Source organism: Phaenicophaeus curvirostris, chromosome 1 (genome assembly GCF_032191515.1).
Source record: "Phaenicophaeus curvirostris isolate KB17595 chromosome 1, BPBGC_Pcur_1.0, whole genome shotgun sequence".
Classification (NCBI taxonomy): domain Eukaryota; kingdom Metazoa; phylum Chordata; class Aves; order Cuculiformes; family Cuculidae; genus Phaenicophaeus; species Phaenicophaeus curvirostris.
In genome coordinates this window covers 39,159,973-39,179,032 of record NC_091392.1, presented here as the reverse complement: position 1 = coordinate 39,179,032, position 19,060 = coordinate 39,159,973, and the positions used below count along the sequence as shown (strand labels likewise).

General features: G+C 41.1%; 2 protein-coding genes across 5 annotated transcripts in view; both read right to left on the bottom strand.

The window, feature by feature from the left end:
- NR2C1 (nuclear receptor subfamily 2 group C member 1) overlaps positions 1–8,624 on the bottom strand; it is a 49,867-nt gene extending 41,243 nt beyond the window's left edge. Inside the window, exon 1 of one of the 4 annotated variants that reach the window (XM_069853383.1) lies at positions 8,520–8,624. The gene's annotated coding sequence lies outside the window, so the exon portion shown is untranslated. Of the gene's footprint in view, positions 1–6,325; positions 6,410–8,519 lie in introns of those variants that run through there. The other 3 variants (XM_069853373.1, XM_069853391.1, XM_069853411.1) reach the window with 3 other exon arrangements.
- Positions 8,625–14,424: 5,800 nt separating this feature from the next.
- FGD6 (FYVE, RhoGEF and PH domain containing 6) overlaps positions 14,425–19,060 on the bottom strand; it is a 75,768-nt gene continuing 71,132 nt past the window's right edge. The window contains exons 20-21 of the mRNA XM_069853272.1: positions 18,018–18,166; positions 14,425–15,585 (exon numbers count right to left, since the gene is read on the bottom strand). Of these exons, the coding sequence (XP_069709373.1) occupies positions 15,549–15,585; positions 18,018–18,166 (186 nt within the window). The 3' untranslated portion in view covers positions 14,425–15,548. The remainder of the gene's footprint in view (positions 15,586–18,017; positions 18,167–19,060) is intronic.

Below are 19,060 nucleotides of genomic sequence, written 5' to 3'. Positions count from 1 at the left end.
TTCTTTGTAATGTCTCACAATTAAAAGAACTGTAATAGTATTACAGTTCTGTTATTGCTTCATGAGGGGGAAGAAGAGCCAAGGCTCCCACGAATACATGAAGCACTAAGGTGTCTGCTAACAGTGTCCAATTAAATTTCACCTCATTCATATCTCACTTTGAATACTCCTGCAAAAATTATTTTCTTTGCTCACTGTTTCATCCAGTGAGTCTATAGTTGCTTACAGCAATTACTGCTTAACTGCTGTATTGGTTTCCCTTTTTCACATCAGCTTAAGATCCTTGCCTGTCCTTTTACCATGAAGGTTCTGAAAAATGTAGCAATAAGAAATGCTACGTACCATGACCACTTAGCTAATGATACTGTTCGCTGCTTCAGCTTTTACTTCCTTATACAACTTTCTGCAGATCTGACATTAAGAGTAGAGATACTTTTCCTAAAACTCTACAGAACAAATACATAACCTTCCCTCAACTTGTCTTAATGGAGGTGTGTGGCTGACAGCAATGTCAAAACTGACAGAATTCAGACTGCCAAATGATTAGATCCACCGCCACTCCAACCATCTGATATATTCTACTTTTGTTCCCTTGTATTCTCTCAGACTGTGATGATTCTTTTGTGTATTCTCATTAGTGTTAAATTTCTGGGGCCAGGGAAACATCACTTTCTTAGAAGATAGCCAACACAGTAAGGCTTTTCTTATGTTGCTCTAGGTAAAGAATAACACAAATTTTAGCATCTGTATTTATATTAATTAAACCTGCTTTACAAGTATAATCACTGACATTTGTTTCCAAAATTATTTCTTGCACGCTTCACAGTATTACTTTCCCCATAATTAAATTAAAAGATAAAGCTCTTTCAAAAAACTTTGAAAAATAAACTAACACGTGGAGAGACAGAATTATATATCCACCTGTTCCTTTCAAAACCGCAGCCCTCCAATCCAATTTGATAGAAAAAATTTTCACTAGCTCGCACCAATTTGACCACTCTTTACTTCTTCATCACTTTTCATTTTCCAAGATTTTTTTCAATGTTTTAGTCAAAATAACTTAGGAAAGACTTACTTTTAAAATTATTCTTGGCTCACTTCATTGAAATGGGTTAGGAAACATTCCCACAAGAGCAGCCAGCAGATTTGAGGGTCAGTAATCAGAAGCACAAACATCTCCTAAAGTACAGCTATACCCAGAAGACATCAACTTTTAACTTGCACCCTTCTCCAGAGACAAAAGCTACACAACTTAATTGTAAGAAGTCCCTACTAATAATATTTCAAAATATTATACCAGTGTAGACTAAGGATGTCAACAGCAGCAGCCGGAAAAATATTTATGTTTGGACTCATCATTTAATATAAATGGTAACATCTCTTGTTGTATTACACTGCACTGCTGGAATAGCTGCCCCACCACAGAGTACCTTGATTCTAATTTAACAACCTTGAAACGAGTAAGAACAAACCACATTAGTATGATGATAAAACGTGAGAAAATTCTGTCCACCCCAGAGATCTTTGGTTTACCTTTAAAAAACTCTGGCCAGTGTTGTTTTACTGTTACAAAAATTATGCTTGTAAAATTTGAGTCGTTTACCTTACTCTGTTGGGACTGTCAAACAAGTTTGACTCTGTATGTATGGAACGCATTCTGGTAATGACTGCGTGTATGTATGGAATGTGTGTTGACACAGGGGTCTTTCCTGGAATAAATTTACCTATAGAAAAGTCAGATGCACATTTAAACTAATAAAGTTAAACTAGAACTTTCTAGATACTACTGAGGTGAGGTACAGACACGTTAACTACGTATGACTGCAGAAGTTACTGTGAACCTTACTTTCTGTTCTTATAACACAGTAAAGAGAAATACAGGAAGATTAACATGACATTTTAGGAAAGCTCAAAAGGTAATACAATGGAAAGCTAACTGGAAAAGTATTTCCTCTTAGCCGAAACTGTACTTATCTCTTTAGTCATACTGCTTCAATAATAAATTATTTTCAGCACATCTCAGAAAATAAGCTAAGGATGTGCTATTTTAGCTCAGGTCATCTTACTGGGCTTACAGCTGTTCTGTACCTTAAAATGGAAACTAGACCTCATTTCCATTCTCAAACTCATCGTGTACTAACTAAGAATTCAGCATAACCTGTGCCAAACTTGTTTAATAAATATCTACACATAAAATAGAAAGTACTTAACAATCTCTCTATGATTAGAAGTGCCAGTACTTAAAACAAGTAACAGAACTCCTAACTCTAAGATTTCTTTAGTCTTCAGAACAATGTTCTGCAAAGCTTTATAGACAGTGAGTTAAAACAAGGAATCCAAACACATTAGCGAAACAAATAACGCTACTCTGTTCAATGCTTCATATAAGAAAAGCTCAATGAATGTGGCAAGCTAAATGAGGTAACCATGGATTTATCATTCTATGAGCCATATTGCTCAAGATGGTAGAACAGCTGGCAGATTTAAAAAAGTAACATGTTCTTTATCAATGAACTAGGGAATATTTATGTGACTCTACACCCAGTTAGATACTGTTTATTAAATTTGCATGACTTCAGGATTTATAGAGTAATATGTAACAGACAGGTAACCACAGGAAACTAAAGCAGCTAAACCTGCAGGCAAGCATGGGAAGATGACACGCTTGTAAAAGCATAAGGGAGTAATTAAAAGGCACACAGCAATAAACAAAGAAAAGCATTTGTGGGCATGCCTGTACAATTAATTTAGCAGCATCACTCTCGCTGCACTTTCATGTAAGCGAGTGCCACAGCGGCAGGAGAGGTGAGAGAACGGAATTGCCAGGATGTATTTTGAAAAGACTGTCGCGTCATGCCTACAGTTTGGGCCACCAAAGGGACAGTCTCGCCTTTAGGCCTGGAATCCTGTTGCTTTTATCACACCACCTCTAGAACATGACTGAGCAGCTAGAGAGCTGACTCAGCTCACAAGCCCTACAAACAACAGGGGACAAGAACGACGAGGGAAGGCAAGGGGGCTGCCTGCAAGCTGAGTCCACTCACACCATTTCTGGCTACATGCCAGAGCTAGCTACAGACAGTCTCTTAATCAGGTCAAGCTGCCCTCTGTAATGTCAGCCAGAGTCTGCGTCAGTACAGGAAGGAAAAAACGCAAACTTGTTCCCTGTGCCAGAGCTGAAGATGCACAATGAACCCACCAGGAAGTTCATCTGGTTGAAGACTTCCCCCTTTGCTGGATTAGAATCAGCTGGGTCCATTCTCCTACCCTGCGCACATACACTACCCTAAAACAGCATAGCGAGTGTGAACCCTTCTCTCCAAACACAATGAGGCACTACACCCACTACAGTACAACTACAGCACCTCACGAAGAGGAGTAGTAGCTCCACTCCTGGTTGACATCTTTGTCCCCTCTGCAATTGACCTCATGGTTGTACAGCTGTGAGGTAAGCTCATCTTCTGAATTAACTGACCCTGCAGCTAACAATTGGCATATGTAACAAAAAAAGCAGGTAGTAGCAAAAATACAACCATTTCTTTTGGAAAAAGCCTGCATTGTCACACCAGCTCATGCACAACACCAAACTGCCCATATAAGTGCGGTGTGACATGACTGCTTGGAGCGTTCACCAAACTACAGCCACGGACAAGGTCGGTGATACATGAAGATACACTGTGGAAAGGACTTTCAGACCAATTCAACAGTAATCCTAACAACTCTCCCCTTACTACTTGCACATATTCATATACACAGAAACTTCCTCCAGAAAAAAAACCCTGAGTTTCACAAAGATCCTTCCTGTAAATCGGTGTTGACATTGCTTCAGATAAAAACATCCCCTTATAAATGGCATCACCTTCCTCTTCCCTGGGTTAGTTTTGGTTCTTGGTTGTTTTTTTTTAAATCAACTCCACAAGATTAGACTTTGTTAGAGGGGGTGTTTGTGCATTTTGGTTTGTGGGGTTTTTTGGTTTGGGTTTTGTTTTTTTCCCTATAAATTCCCATAAACAGGTCTGTGAAGCACTCTTGGAAAAAATATTCAGATTAAGTCATTGAGGAGTGAAAGCACTCGTCACGTTGACACTTACACTGTCCTGCTACTACTTCAAAGGAAACATATTACCAAAACAAATAGTTTTCATGCCATGAAGTTACTGCTAAGCTATAAATAGCAACAACTTATTTGGAATGAAATAACTATTAATTATAACTAATATGACAATAGCAGAGGGTTTGGCTTTAGTTTTTGGTAGCTTATATTTTTTAAGTTTCTAGTTTCATTTCCTACAAAGGCAGTCAAATACTTAGCTTGGTCCAGCCTGTCCCACTACAAGTGGAACAAAATTAACTCAAGTTAAACAAATTTGAATAGCCTTTCAGAGGAGACACAGACAAACCAACAAATTTAATCTAAATATTGATACAGAAAGGTAGTTCTCAGACAATGATTCTTCAGCAAGGAATGTGCTTCCTTACAAAGTCTGCAGCACTGCATCATAAGATACATAGGACTTGCTCAGAAAGCACAAGCAACCTTGCAGTCTCATAAAATTAGAAAGTAAGAGTTTGATTCTTCAGAAAATAAGTCCTTTATTCCTTTAAGGGTTTGGCAAGTAGTATCTAACACAGTAATCTCTGGAATCAAAAGCTGCTGACTGAAGGGTAAAAATATGGACAAGTCTGCATGCACAAGAGCAAGAATTTGATTAACTGTACCTTTGCAGTTTTATCCATCATTCTCACACTGATGAATTACTGTTTGAACAGCTTACCTTATGCCAATAATGTGCAGGCAGAAGTTTAGTGCTACAAGCAGCTCGAAACAGCACTGAGAAAAAAATTATTTTAAAAAATTACCACAAAGTGACTTAGATTTGTTTAGTTTTCCCCAAGGGTCACTGTTGGGTTGCCTGCCGCAGCCTGAATGTGACAAAAGAGCATCCACAGACAGCTGTGCCAGCCAGGGCCTGCAGCCCCCACACCCGCCCCAGCTACTCACCACTTCCTCGCAGTGATGGCAACACCCTCACAGGTCTGGGAAAGCAGACACTAACATGAAAGCTCCCTGAGCTTTAGCAACCAAAATAATTCGAGTTAGCAAAGCTTACTATTAAATCTGCCTAAGCCAGGGTGGTGGCTGCAGCAGGAAAGGCACACAAACCCTCAGCTAGCTGCAGCACTGCCAGCTGAGACCCATGCTTTGTCTGCCAACAGAACAAACATGTACAAGCTAAAGATTTGACACTGCTCTATTCCTTCTCCACAGTTAAACTCTCTACCTCAAGCAAAGGATGCTGGGTTTTTTCACATATTTTGGCCCAGGCATTTGACACAGGTTCCTTTATTTAGGGAGACTGCTTGCCTTCATGAACGTTAAGGGAACTCCAGCAATTTCACTGGCTGCACAAACTTCAATTTTATAACACAATGAGCACACAATATATCAAAGGGAAAATTGAGTATCAGCATAGGGAACACATAAACTGATCTTACCTGTGTAAGTATTTAGATTTCACATTACAGACAAAAGACAGTTTTCACTGGACAAGCACATCAACTTTAAGCGCTCTGTAATTATATTGTGCGTGTCAACTATTTAAATAGATGCTACAGCATCAGTGGGGTTTTGTTTGGTTTTGGTTCCCCATGTGTCCCTCCCCCCATTCACCTTTAATAACAGAATACAATCACGAAACGATTTGTGTCGAAAGATACTTCTGGAGGTCATGTGATCCAATCCCTTTTCCCCTATAGCAAAGCCAGCTTCAGATTTACACACATTACTTAGGGCTTTGTCAACAGAGGCCAAGAAACTCCACCAGAAAAATCAAGGCAGGCTTTAGAAAAAGAGCAGTCCTCCTTCCCTTCCCACAATCTGGGCTATGGCTATTCTTCAGGACATCAAAACTCCTATCAAACTTGTTCCCTTCAAGGAAACATCTCACAAGAAAATACAGCCAGCAAGAGAAACAGAAATATTAATAAGAATTGAGGGGAAAAGCTAAAGCTAGTTTAAGGAAGCTCTCTTCTGTGATAAGCAACTTGATCCATGGGAGAATGCAAGAGACTCAGCAAGCAGTGCGCAATCATCCAGCCAGAGCAGTCGGCGCTAACTGCAAAGGCATTTCGGGATCATGCATCCCACCAGGGGACACCAGTTATGTTCCTCACATATCGTGCATGTGAGCACAGACAGCTGAAAATACACAAAAATACCTGGTCCTGTCATAAGAGAGGGTCTGCAATGTCTCTGGAGAAAGAGCTACAGGCAGAAGCAGTCAAGCATTTCACAGACCTTATGATTTCCCTCAAACAAGCATACCTGAGGAAAGCTGTACAGCAAGGAGTAAGCTGTGGGCTCAATGCTTTGTTGGACATCTCATGTCACAACCGGTTACCGTGGACTAAAGGGGAGGAATATTTATAAACCTATTTTCAGATAGAAACGCTGTTATAGAAAAAGCCTTCCAAAATTACAAAGCACAGAAGAGTTACCAGATGAATACTGCATCAACCTGCACAGTAATGTGATGTTTTGCCTCCCCATTAATACTGCTATTTTTACTTATACAATGCTGATTTCAAAACCAGGAAACTGTCCTACAGAAAACTATCTGAATTGCTCGCCACCTGCAGTAAAACCAGTATCAAGACTTTTTCCTCTCGTAGCGCAAGTTTATTTACACAATACATGCCATTTTTTCTCTTCCCTCCATAACCTGCAAATCCAAGTTCATCCTGCAATACAGGCCTGTGCTTTTCACACATCAGACAACATACTCCAGCAGAGAAAAGAAGGAACTCACAAACCTCACTCAGCTAGGAAGAAGTTAAGGTTAACCTGCCCCTGTACTTGGTACTGGTGAGACCACACCTCGAGTACTGTGTTCAGTTCTGGGCCCCTCACTACAAGGATGTTGAGGCTTTGGAGCGTGTCCAGAGAAGAGCAATGAAGCAGTGAAGGAGCTGGAGAACAAGCCTTGCGAGGAGCGGCTGAGAGAGCGGGGGTTGTTTAGCCTGGGGAAGAGGAGGGTGAGGGGAGACCTCATTGCTCTCTACAACTAGCTGAAAGGAGGTTGTAGAGAGGAGGGAGCTGGCCTCTTCTCCCAGGTGACAGGACAAGGGGCAATGGCCTCAAGGTTCGCCAGGGGAGGTTCAGACTGGATATCAGGAAAAAAATTTTCACACAAAGGGCCATTGAGCACTGAACAGGCTGCCCAGGGAAGTGGTTGAGTCACCATCCCTGGAGGTATTTAAGAGACCAGGTGCTCAGGGCCATGGTTTACTGGTGGATAGGAATGGTTGGACTCGATAATCTAAGAGGTCTTTTTCAACCTAGTGATTCTATGAAATGTTTTATTGCAAGGGCACAGGTTGCCCAGGGAAGTTGTCAATGCCCCATCCCTGGAAATGTTCACAGCCCAGGTTGGATGAGGCTTTAAGCAACCAGATCTGGTCAGAGGTGTCCCTGCTAATGGCAGGGGGTGGGGTGTGGTGGAATGATGGAAGAAGTAGTTATTATTAGAAAAGGCTGAATATCTTTGTTTTAAGCTAGAGTTAAGCTCCATCTAAGTGATTGCATTTTTTTAAAAAAGTTGGAAAGAATCCCTCTGATAGTGTGTTCTCTTTAAAGCAGTGTTTTTCCAGACACCGTTCATTCTTCGAAGAAGGTAACATCTTATGTGAACTATGATCTGTGCTGAGCAGATGCCTCTTACTCTGTAATCGCCTGTTCGCAGTCTTTCCCTGTCTCAAACACAAGGTCAGGCAGAGCTGGAGCCAGCTCCAAATCAACAAGAGGTTTCACTACTGTTAAGTTCACAACAACATTAAAAGTAGTGCTTGGAAAGTAACAGAAAATGCATAAGACTTCTTAGAAAATTAATGCAGATACAAGCAAGTGGGAAATACATTCTGTAACAAGCTCTTGTGTCACTGCAGGACTGATGGAGCTCTCTCCCTGGTGTTGCCTAGGCCTGAGGAAGGACGCTTGTTTTCTAAAACCCCAAAATGAGCCTTAGAGAGTTTATTGACTAGCAATTTCGGGATCAGGAATTGGATGATCTTTCAGGTCCCTTCCGACCCGAACCTTCCTGTGATTCCACGAAAAGCAGGGAGCCGCTCAGCTGTCACACAGCGCACACCTCCAGCCCAGAGCGGGGACTGGGGGTGGGATTCGCAGCGCCCCCCTCAATCCCCCCCGACACAAAATGGCTGCCCGGGGGAGGGGGGGGGGGGGGGGTGCGCTCCCGGCACGCGCGCGGCCCCGCCCGCCGCCTCGCGCCCGCGGCCCCGCGCGCAGCGGGAGGGGAGGGGCCGCCCCCCACCCCCACCCGCTCCGTCCTCCTTCCTTCACGGGAAGCGGCGCGAGGCGCCAAGCGGTTCCTGTGGGTGAAAGGTCGGGGGGCGCCGGGGCGGCGCTGCGGGGGGCGGTGGAAGGGAAGAAAGAACAGGGGGAGAGGGAGCGCCGGGACGGGGCCCGCGGAGCCAAGGGCGCGGCCGGGGGAGTCACTCACCTGGCGGGGCCCTGTCCGGCGGGGTTTATTTGGCGGCGGAGGCGGCGGTTCCCGGAGGTCAGAGTTCGCGACCCCGCCCCCTGCGCTCGGCCCCGCCCCGGCGCCTGCGCGCGACACGGAGCGAGAGGGGCGGGGCCTATAGGGGCGGGGCCGGGGGGGCGGGGCTCTGTCCGTGGAGGCAGCGCGGGGCTCGAAAGGGCCTGGAGATCAACGAGCCGCACCGTGACCGTGAACCAGATCCCCGAGCACCGCATCCACCCGCCTTTTAAACGCCTCCAGGGATGGAGACTCAACCACCTCCCTGGGCAGCCTGTTCCAGTGCCCAATGACCCTTTCTGTGAAGAATTTTTTCCTAATGTCCAGCCTGAACCTCCCCTGGCGGAGCTTGAAGCCATTCCCTCTTGTCCTGTCCCCTGTCACTTGGGAGAAGAGGCCAGCACCCTCCTCTCCAAAACCTCCTTTCAGGTAGTTGTAGAGAGCAATGAGGTCTCCCCTCAGCCTCCTATTCTCCAGGCTAAACAACCCCAGCTCTCTCAGCCGCTCCTCATAAGGCCTGTTCTCCAGCCCCTTCACCAGCTTCGTTGCTCTTCTCTGGACTCGCTCCAGAGCCTCAACATCCTTCTTGTGGTGAGGGGCCCAGAACTGAACACAGGATTCGAGGAGCGGTCTCACCAGTGCCGAGTACAGAGGGAGAATAACCTCCCTGGACCTGCTGGTCACACCGTTTCTGATACAAGCCAAGATGCCATTGGCCTTCTTGGCCACCTGGGCACACTGCTGGCTCATGTTCAGTCGCTGTCAACCAACACCCACAGGTCTTTCTCCTCCAGGCAACTTTCTAGCCACTCTTCCCAAGCCTGTAGCACTGCACTGGGTTGTTGTGTCCCAAGTGCAGGACTCAGGACACAACAAGCCCATGTCCATCCAGAGCAGAATGCGAGCCTCCAAACACCTGCTGCTGTTCTCCACAAGGAAATGGGAATGTGTCACCTTCCAACATCACAAGCACAAAAGCTTTTGAGAAGAAATGGCCTCAAGGTGCACCAGGGGATGTTCGGATTAAATAACAGGAAAAGCGTGTTTGCCACAAGGGTTCTCAGGCAGTGGCACAGGCTGTCCAGGGAGGTGGTTGAGTCCCCATCCCTGGAGGTATTTAAAAGATGAGTAGATGAGGTGCTCAGGGATGTGGTTTAGTAGTGGACAGGTCTGGTTGGACTCTGTGGTCTCAATGGTCTTTTCCAACCAAACAATTCTGTGATTCCAACCGTCGGCTTTTGGCTTTGGATGGTTTGGTAAAGTGTTTACTCTGAGGCAAATGCGTGGATGAGACTTGCTCCAGGGTTGGAAATATCCAGCATGATGGAGTCACAAACACCACTGTGCACTCTGGGTTACACTCACCACAACAATTCAGCCAGTGCTGTGGGAAACAGCAGGCTGTCACTGCCAGTGTGGCAGCAGCAAATGACTTTGTTAAATGTCAACACAGCTCTGAGCAGGGTTTGGAAAGGCCATGGGAAGCCTGGCTGCTAAGGAGTGCACTCCTGGCTGGAGTAGGACTTCCAGAAAAGTGTCAAAGGAACAACTTATTGCTGTTCTGGCTGTGTCTCGACACCTGTTTGGACAAAAGTCGTGTTAGCTAATTACGTAGTTTATGCTAGTTATTCTAGTGACTTCAATTTTAATAGTTTTATACTTTAAATATGTCCCTTTATTTCCTCTCCTCTTCCATTCATTTAGTGAAGATTGTATAGCTGCAGCTAGAGATCAGCAGGAACTTCAAGATCATTTAGGCCACCGGGTCTGTATTCACAATTTCATAGAATGCTAGGTTGGAAGGGACCTCAAGGATCACCTGGTCCGGCCTGTTTAGATGATCTATAGTTTAAATGAGATGCCCAGCACCCTATCAACCTGGGCCTTAAAAGTGCCCAGTGTAGAGGAACCTACCACTTCCCTGGGGAGATTATTCCACTGTTAAACTGTTCTTATGGTGAAAAATTTTCTTCTGGAATCCAATTGGAATCTCCCCAGGAGCAACTTAGACCCATTACCCCTTGTCTTTTCCATGGGACTCCTTGTAAAAAAGGAAGACTCCATCCTCTTGGTAGACACCCTTTATGTACTGGAATTTCATCATCTGAAATTCATTTAGATCATTTTATGCAATTTCTACTGAACCCGATAACATAAGCATCAACATCTGAGAAGCAGAGATGAGGAAAAAACCCGAGGAACACAAGCAATGTACGTGTTAACATTAATAAAATCATTCATGCTCTTATCTTGTCTTATCTTTACTTCTTTTCTTCCCACCCTGTCCCACAGCTGCGCTTGCATCTCTCTACCCTAGCTCACGATTTCTAGTTCAGTCAGTACTTGAAAGCATCGTATTCTAGTGTTTGATCAAACACATTTCCAAAAGCCAGATGCAAATGAACCTTATGAAGGATTTTAAATTGGAGCAATTAACTTGCTAAGCATTTTCTTAAGGTGTCAAATGGTACAGCACTCTCAATTTGCAGTTTTTGTCACTTCCCAAACTAGCCTGAGCTGCACATCCATCTTCCAGATGAAGGAGCTTATTGCAGTTTAATTTAACAAATACCAAGGAGTTTGCACCAAAGCTTCTTTCAGACCAGTATTCTGGCGTTCTCAATAAAGCAGAAATGTCATTTTAACCAATAAAACCTGTTCTGATTCTTTTTCTTAGTAAGTGACCCAATTCATACTGGATCTGTGTTACAAAGGCACGTCCATGTTGCTGTGTCAGCCAGGATTAGGAGACGCATCCCCATCAAAAACATGCAAAGAAGCAAAACTCTTTATGCTGTTACTGCAAGTTATCAAAAAACCTGCTTTCAAGTATCTGTCAGAGAAGTACAAGGAGGCAGCATAACTAACGTGACAGACAAATCTCTCCCTTACAGGCGCTGCTAAAATACTTAGGTCAACAGAAACTGTATGATTCAGGCATACTTCAATAGGTACAGCAGAACTGGATTTTGCAAAAGAATTTATTAATGAAACACCCTTCGTTTGACCTTCACACAGACCTACTCCTTTAATTCTTCAGAATGATGGTTTCTTAGGATGCTTTCCTTGCCACGGGTACATCTATCCGTAACCATGAGCTGAAGGATGTATTTTAAAAAACAGGCTTGAATACTGGGATAATTAAGAGGAGTAGGATGATGGGGTTTCTTTTTTTTTCAAAAGACAGAAAAGGACCACAGCACTGGGATAAGTAAATTCACGTATTTGTGGCTGAAGAGGGGGAAGTGAGTAAAAATCCTCACAAAAATATTACACTGGCTTAGGGAATCTAGATTATTCCTGGGCTGAAGCTCAGACGGACTGTCATTCCCCTGGGCTTGGTAATAGCTTCAGGAGATCAAACCCCCGCTGCCTGGTGTGTTCCATCTTGGTGGGACTGGCTCAGGAGCAATTTTTTGGGTTGCTGCACTCTGTCTGCAAGCTGTGTTTCAGTTCCACACCTGGTTGTGGAAGGACTTTGCAGAAAACAAACACCACGAACCCAAGAAAGCACAGGCTTTTTGTTCGGGGGGGCTGGGGAAGAGGGAACAGAAAACAAAGAACAAGAAAGCACAACGCAGTTAAAGAAAGACCGGAGGGCAGGAAGATGGTAATAGTTTTTGTAGCACAGACATCAATTTTGGTAATGAGAGTGGGTAGCGTCTTGACTGCCAAAAGCAAGATAATTCACTTAAAACTAATGCTTCAGGCAGTTAGATCCAGCAGCGGTGTCAGCCTGTGCACACTGCCTGCCTTTTCAGGCCTTTTGTTCTTCATAAGGGCAAAAGAGAGTTGGGATTTTAAAGCAAGACTGATGTGCAGGATAATGACAGCAAATTTTGCCATTTGAAAATCAATGAATATACAAATTACAAAATACATAAAATCCTGAAAATGTTAAAAAAATACCCATGCAGACTCAACTAATCAGAATTTATTTATACAAAAATGATACATATCCACAGGAATATTTACAACTTTAAACTGTTTTCATTTACAAAATAAAGATTCTATTCTTTCATTTAGACAGTACAATTTAGGACTGCTCCAAATAACAGCCTATTTGGATGGTAAATACAGGGGACAGCAGTTATGGCAAACAAATGCATTGCATGTGTCTTTCCAAAGATCTCTTTATGCTCTGACGTAATGTAATCAAATTTCCACACACAAAAAATATTTAGTAGAATGTGTTCCACAACTGCTCAGCTATCCATTTGATTTAAGTCCTTTGGGCAGAAAAAAAAATAGTAGTTTTAAGCTAAAGAGAATTTGGGACGCTAGAAGGTTTCATTTATCTAGGAATAAAGATGCTAGAACTAGTATTTAATGGTAATGTTTGTCTCATACTCTATTAACCAATCTTAAAGTAATTATTAACTACAGGTTCTTATAAGAAGAGGTAGCCAGGTGTTTAAAAACTTCTGGTCTTGTTTTAGCATTTAGACTAATCAAAAAGTGAATACTTTACTTTTGACAGTAACGAATCAAATAGGAGGCGAGCTGGAGAAATAGGGTAAATTTGAAAAGCAGCCATCTGGAAATGTTATAGAAATGCTTACGTTGTGGGTTCTTTGTATGACACAAAGCACTAGCACTGAAGAAAGAGGAAAAGAAATGTTTAAACATGTTTACAAAGACAATTTATTTCACACAGGATTGGACTGTGACACGTGTACTGTTGTTTTTAAGGCTCTGTTTTAATCTATTTCTGTCACACAAAGATTTTTTTGATTGATCAGCTGGTTCTGGGTAAGTCCTCTGCCTCTTACAGAACACTGTTTCCTCGCCCTGCACCAAATCCTTAAGAGGTAGTTTGACACCACACACATGGCAGAACTTGGGCTCCTTATTCAGTACGTGTTTTGACTTTTATTGCTCTGTTTTGTAGCAAGGACATATATATCAAACTATAAGTTGAATTTAAATTATCTTGCTCCCAGCCAAACTTCTGATTCATTTGCCAGTTCACGGCTTTCCATCTTAGTTGCTGTGCCATCCCTATAAAAATATTAAACAGATCTTCCCTTTGATAATATTAACTGGAAGAGCCACATTTATGTTACTTTGCTATCAGTTTCATTTTGGATACAGTAAAACCATGTCAGAAATCACCCTGAAGAGACATGCTAATAGCTTATGTGGCTTCAGTCAGCAGCTGTTTTTGAAAACTAAGTAAAAGCTCTTTATATGACATGAGAAAAATATTAATTTATCGCATTTGTATTAAAAGAATAAAGGCTTTGATCAGACTCCCACTGAATTTCAAACACTATCTGGTTCAGTCTCTAGTGTTCATAAGGGAAGCCAGATCTACAGCCTGAAGTCCCTGATTCAGAAAGGTACTCCACTGAAATGCTTGAAGTCAATGAAATTACTTGTATACTTAATACTATGCATTAGGCTTCCAGTGCTGGTGCTAACTTAACAGAAGCTCTGGGAAATCAGGCTTCTTCAGAGCTTTGTTAGTATCTTAGCCCTGATCTTAAGGTATTTGAGGCAAGAGGAAAATTTCAGTTTGCATTTTGATTCTCGGCCTTTCTGCGATGACTACTGACTATTCTATCATCTATGCTGTTTCCTTTGTGAGGCTATAGAATGGCTGTTAACGTGGTTTCAAACTAGTAATTAAAAGTGAATTGCTTGATTCAGAGGACTACTGAGAAGTGTTTCATACAGTAAAATAAACTAGCTACACATGCATCGCATTTGACATAAAAATGGCTTCCTTTCATGTGTTTTTCATAGTTCTAGTTCCATTGATGCTATTACAGTATTAAATTTTTTTTTCACAAGTTAAATAGAATAAATGCACCAGAATCATCAGTAAGTATTTCCTAATGAGGTATACCGACAATTTTCTTAACGAAAAAAAACCCAAAACCCAACACCTAAAACTGAATTGTGTTTTAAAGTGTCAAACAGAACAAATCACAATGTAAACAAAAGGTATTTCAAAGGATTATACACATTTTCAATAGCATCTGCATTAAAAAGGCTGGGTTTTCTTGGTTCAGCAATTCCAGTTTAAACATAATATTTAAATATAAAATAGTTTAAAATTTTAGGGGGAAGGAGGTGCATATATTTGTTTAATGTTCTTTGAACAATAGTTTATACAGTGCTTCATACTGCGTACAGAACTCATTTGACACCAAGTTTTGAAACAAGTAAGATATTTCATCTTTTCCCTGTGGATCAAAACTGTATTTTCTACTCTGCTTTAAATTACTACTGGAAACATAAAAGAACACATATCCTGCAATTGTTTGAAAGTAATTTATTTAGTCTCTTTGGCATTTGTAGGACTGTGAGAGCTCTAGTGCCTTATTTCTCTAATTGCAAGGTCTGTTTTAAACTCTATTTCCCCTTTGTTATAATTGAACCCTACTTTGCAATTGCTTCTGTGATACAGAATTTGTTGTGCTGTTTTAATGTACTGATATGCAAGATTTCAACTGCCATTCAAGGAAGGGAGCAGCATTATTATATAACGTCTCCTAAAGGAGTTTACATAGCCAACAAATATTCCAGAACTTTGAAATTCCTATTCTCATCTGTTCCCGCTTAACTGCAAAGAAAGCATCAGCAGCTCAAGTCATGAGGAACTGTATGATTGGAGTAGATTTATTGTATGTTTTGTTTTTTATTTTAAAAACGCACAAACTTTATGACTACGTTGGCCAAGGACCTGCCATTCTGAAGACGTGGGCACTTTGGACTTCAATGCAGACCTCACAAATAATTCTGACCATTAAAGTAAACATTGGAATTTAATAAATAACACATTTTGTATCAACACAGAAATACACACAATTCTTTAAAAAAATATTACCTTACACTAAAAATGCAACAACTCCTAATCCTGACAAATATACAATTTTGTGTAGGTTGAGACGGCAGGATTTCGTTTCTTTGAACAGCTGTGGGACGCTGTTTAACCACCATCCTTGGACATTTTCCTCTAGGCTCGCAGACACACTGCTGACACTGCTACAATATGGTGCCTTCTTGAAAAGCTTCTATCCACCTATTAGAAAATGAAACACTGTTAGGAAGCTGCTGATATAAGTACAAATCGTGCTGCTGTGACTAGTTACAGATCATTGAATTGGAGAACGGTGCCTTTACACAATGACAGAATATCCCCATATTCACACACACACAACATGTGCTACTGCTGAATCACATTTTAACAGATGCCATGCACGTTATTTCTGTGAAAATACATGTAAGAAGAGGAAGTCCCAAACAACTGACCCAAGGTGTCTCAAACTGAAAATCCACAGTTAATGTTCAGATACTTTTACTCCCTGTAACTGTGGTTTCTGTTGCGATTTGATTATGAGGGTGATAAACATCCTCACCTTCTCAATGATGCTACAAAAACTACTGTTTCTGAAGCACTCCGATTCTTTATGGACAGTAAAATACAGTAAAAAGTGGATTAATTCTCTCCTTCAAGTGAGGGCTGACTCGTGTGCATTTAGAGTTAAGGGACCCACATAGAGATGATGTTCTTTCCTGAGTGAAACTCTTGCAAGAACTGAATGAGACAGACTGTAAAGTTATCTTTATCGTGGAAATTCAAACCTGCCTTAGTATCCACAGATTATCTAAATGTTAGTCAAAAATGTTGGCTCTTCCTTGCCGTGAGCACTTACCTTTATAAATGTACATGTCCTTTGAATTCCAGCTTTTGCTATGAACATATTAAGCATGTATTATATATAACCAGCACACACACAACTCAAACTTCTATCCCTTCTTCCTCTGGGCTTGCTGTATTTTCCACTGCTACATACTAATTAAAAGTAACTAAAATGGAATGCAAATACAACCAACACATAAACAGCTTAAGCACTGAACATAGTACTGGATTAATAAATTTAAAAGCTCATCAAAAAGTAAACATCTGTTAAAATATATCATTGCACTTAAAAACATCAGATATCGCTTTGGCCCTAACAGGAAAAATATAGGGTTCACTGATGCAAACAGGCCAACAGCATGTTCTTTGTTTTTTCTTTTATTGCTATCAAAGCAGCATTTATGCTAGAGATGCAGCATAAATCTCCTAATGATATTAAATACTTGGAGAAAGTTTGCACTTTAATGTACTTAACATTATTACTGGCCTCAGTAGAAGACGGTACATTCAGTTTCAAGTTTTCCTACTGATGACAAAAGCCACTGTCTGAATAGGAAAACAAAACTATTGAATGCTTTGGATTTTTTTAGGTATGAATGAGGACACAGTGGAAACAAAAGAATGCTATCTTAACTAACAAGGAAACACGTCTGTACTTCTGCAAGGCAAAATACCCCTCAAAATCAAACAAAGCCTCCCAGATTTTCATGTGTGGAAAAGCATCAGCTGTTCACAATTTTAGTTGCCCTTTTGTACTTAGTTTTCTAGAATATCCTTATTTGCACAAAACTATACAAAGTTCAGGCTTGACATCAGGAAAAAATATTTCATGGAAAGGGTCATTGGGCACTGGAACAGGCTGCCCAGGGAGGTGGTTGAGTCACCATCCCGTGAGGTGTTTAAAAGACAGGTGGATGAGGTGCTCAGGGACATGGTTTAGTGATTGATGGGAATGGTTGGACTCGATGATCTGGTGGGTCCTTTCTAACCTGGTGATTCTATGATTCTATAAAAACTTAAGTATTAATGACAGACTAATTAGCATATGAAATCTATTTTATTAATGTAAAATTCACTCGGGAAGGATGCAGTGGAACCAGTCAGATAAGCTAGGCACACAGGCTAGATAATTTTAAGGTATTGCTTCCATGCTCATTTCTAGTTTACTCCATGACTCATATATCAAATGTGTTCTACTGATTAATGACCAAGCTTCTCAGTTGTTTTATGTAAAACACATAATATAAATCGATAAACATGACTCTGAACTCAGATACATCAGAAGGACTTGAAATGAAACATCTTGCGTGAGTGTTCTTTGAACTCCAGCTTATGGTCTGAACACAGTAAGCATGCCTAGGTGCTCTGCACACACACTTGAAACTTCTGTCCCTTACTTTTTAGGGCTTGCTTTACTTTTCACTGCCATATATTCATTAAAAATAACTAAAATTTACAGCTAGGAACAAAGAAAGGGACGCCAGGTAGCTTTTAAGACATCTTCTGGATTTCTCCACTTGAGCCAACCAAGGATAAAGGGATGAGCTAGGAAAATGAAAGATTTCTTATTTTATCTTACAATTTTCCATTATCCTGCCTTCATTCTTTTGCAGGACAAAGTGCTTCTTCAATTAAAGCATTTCAGAAGTCCTAGTGAAACCAGGACCTTGTGTTTAAGTAATTTTAAAGTTTTATTTATATATTATGTAATATGAATCTTTTGTACATATGCTTAGTCTGCAAATATTAACATTCATAACTCCTGAAGCATTCTAGAAAGAACTAACAAATGAATTCAAACAATTTCTTACTTTTGAGCTGAATGGGGATCATCTGCTTTGAATATGTAAAATAAAGTGTTTTTGTGCAGTAGATGGAACACTCTAGTCTCTGAGTTTTCATCTTTTACTTCACTGACTGTGAATCCAAGTAAAGGCTGGCTCTCTAATGCTGCCACATCCTATTTTACGGGAAAAAAAGGAAAAGAAAACAAGGCAAAGTTAGAGCTTGTAAGACATACTAAGGAACGCATTTAGACTTTATTCATGCACCATACCATTACAACAGATAATATAACAAAAGTTGTTACGCATAGTCATGCACAAAATGCTGCTTTTTATAGTCTCCATGCATGAATCAGCGAATGGGAAATAACAAAACCACATACACTTCCACCTTTCCACCTTGCTGTTCCTCTTTCGATTCCCCTGATATCCACCTCGCCTTTGTATGTTCTCATCACTCTGTCTGCTAAGAACTGCTTCTATAAGTAGGATCAACCGCCACCTGGCAGCAGGTTAATGCTGCATCTCACCCAGGACTATCTCCAACCACTTCAGCAGTGAAATTTCATGCCTTAGAAGTTTAGTGGTTTAGTGATTGATAGGAATGGTTGGACTCAATGGTCTGGTGGGTCTCTTCCAACCTGATGATTCTATCATTCTAAGTGGTATAGGATGCTCTCAGCTGCACTGAGTATGCTAAAAGAAGGAGTTATGGATGTTCTGAAGCACTAGAGTCATGCTCCAAATACATTTGATGACTAAACTTATTTTTCTTTCTGTTACTTGAGAATTAACAGGATAAGGAAAAAAAAAAACTCGTGGAGTGTTCACAAGTGGTTGGCTAGAAAAAAGCAGCAAGAGAAGCTGCACCTTTTTACCTTCTCTTCATTTAATTTCAAAATCTGTCTAAAAAGGTAACCTTTTCCCTTCCTCATTCATCTCAATTACTTCTTTTTTCTGTACTCTTTGTCTCTAATAAATAAAACAATCAGCGTTTTTTGAAAGAAAAAAGCAGTTTTTTCATCTTTTGCCAATTCCAAGACAGTTTTGTAACTAGTCAGGGTCCTACA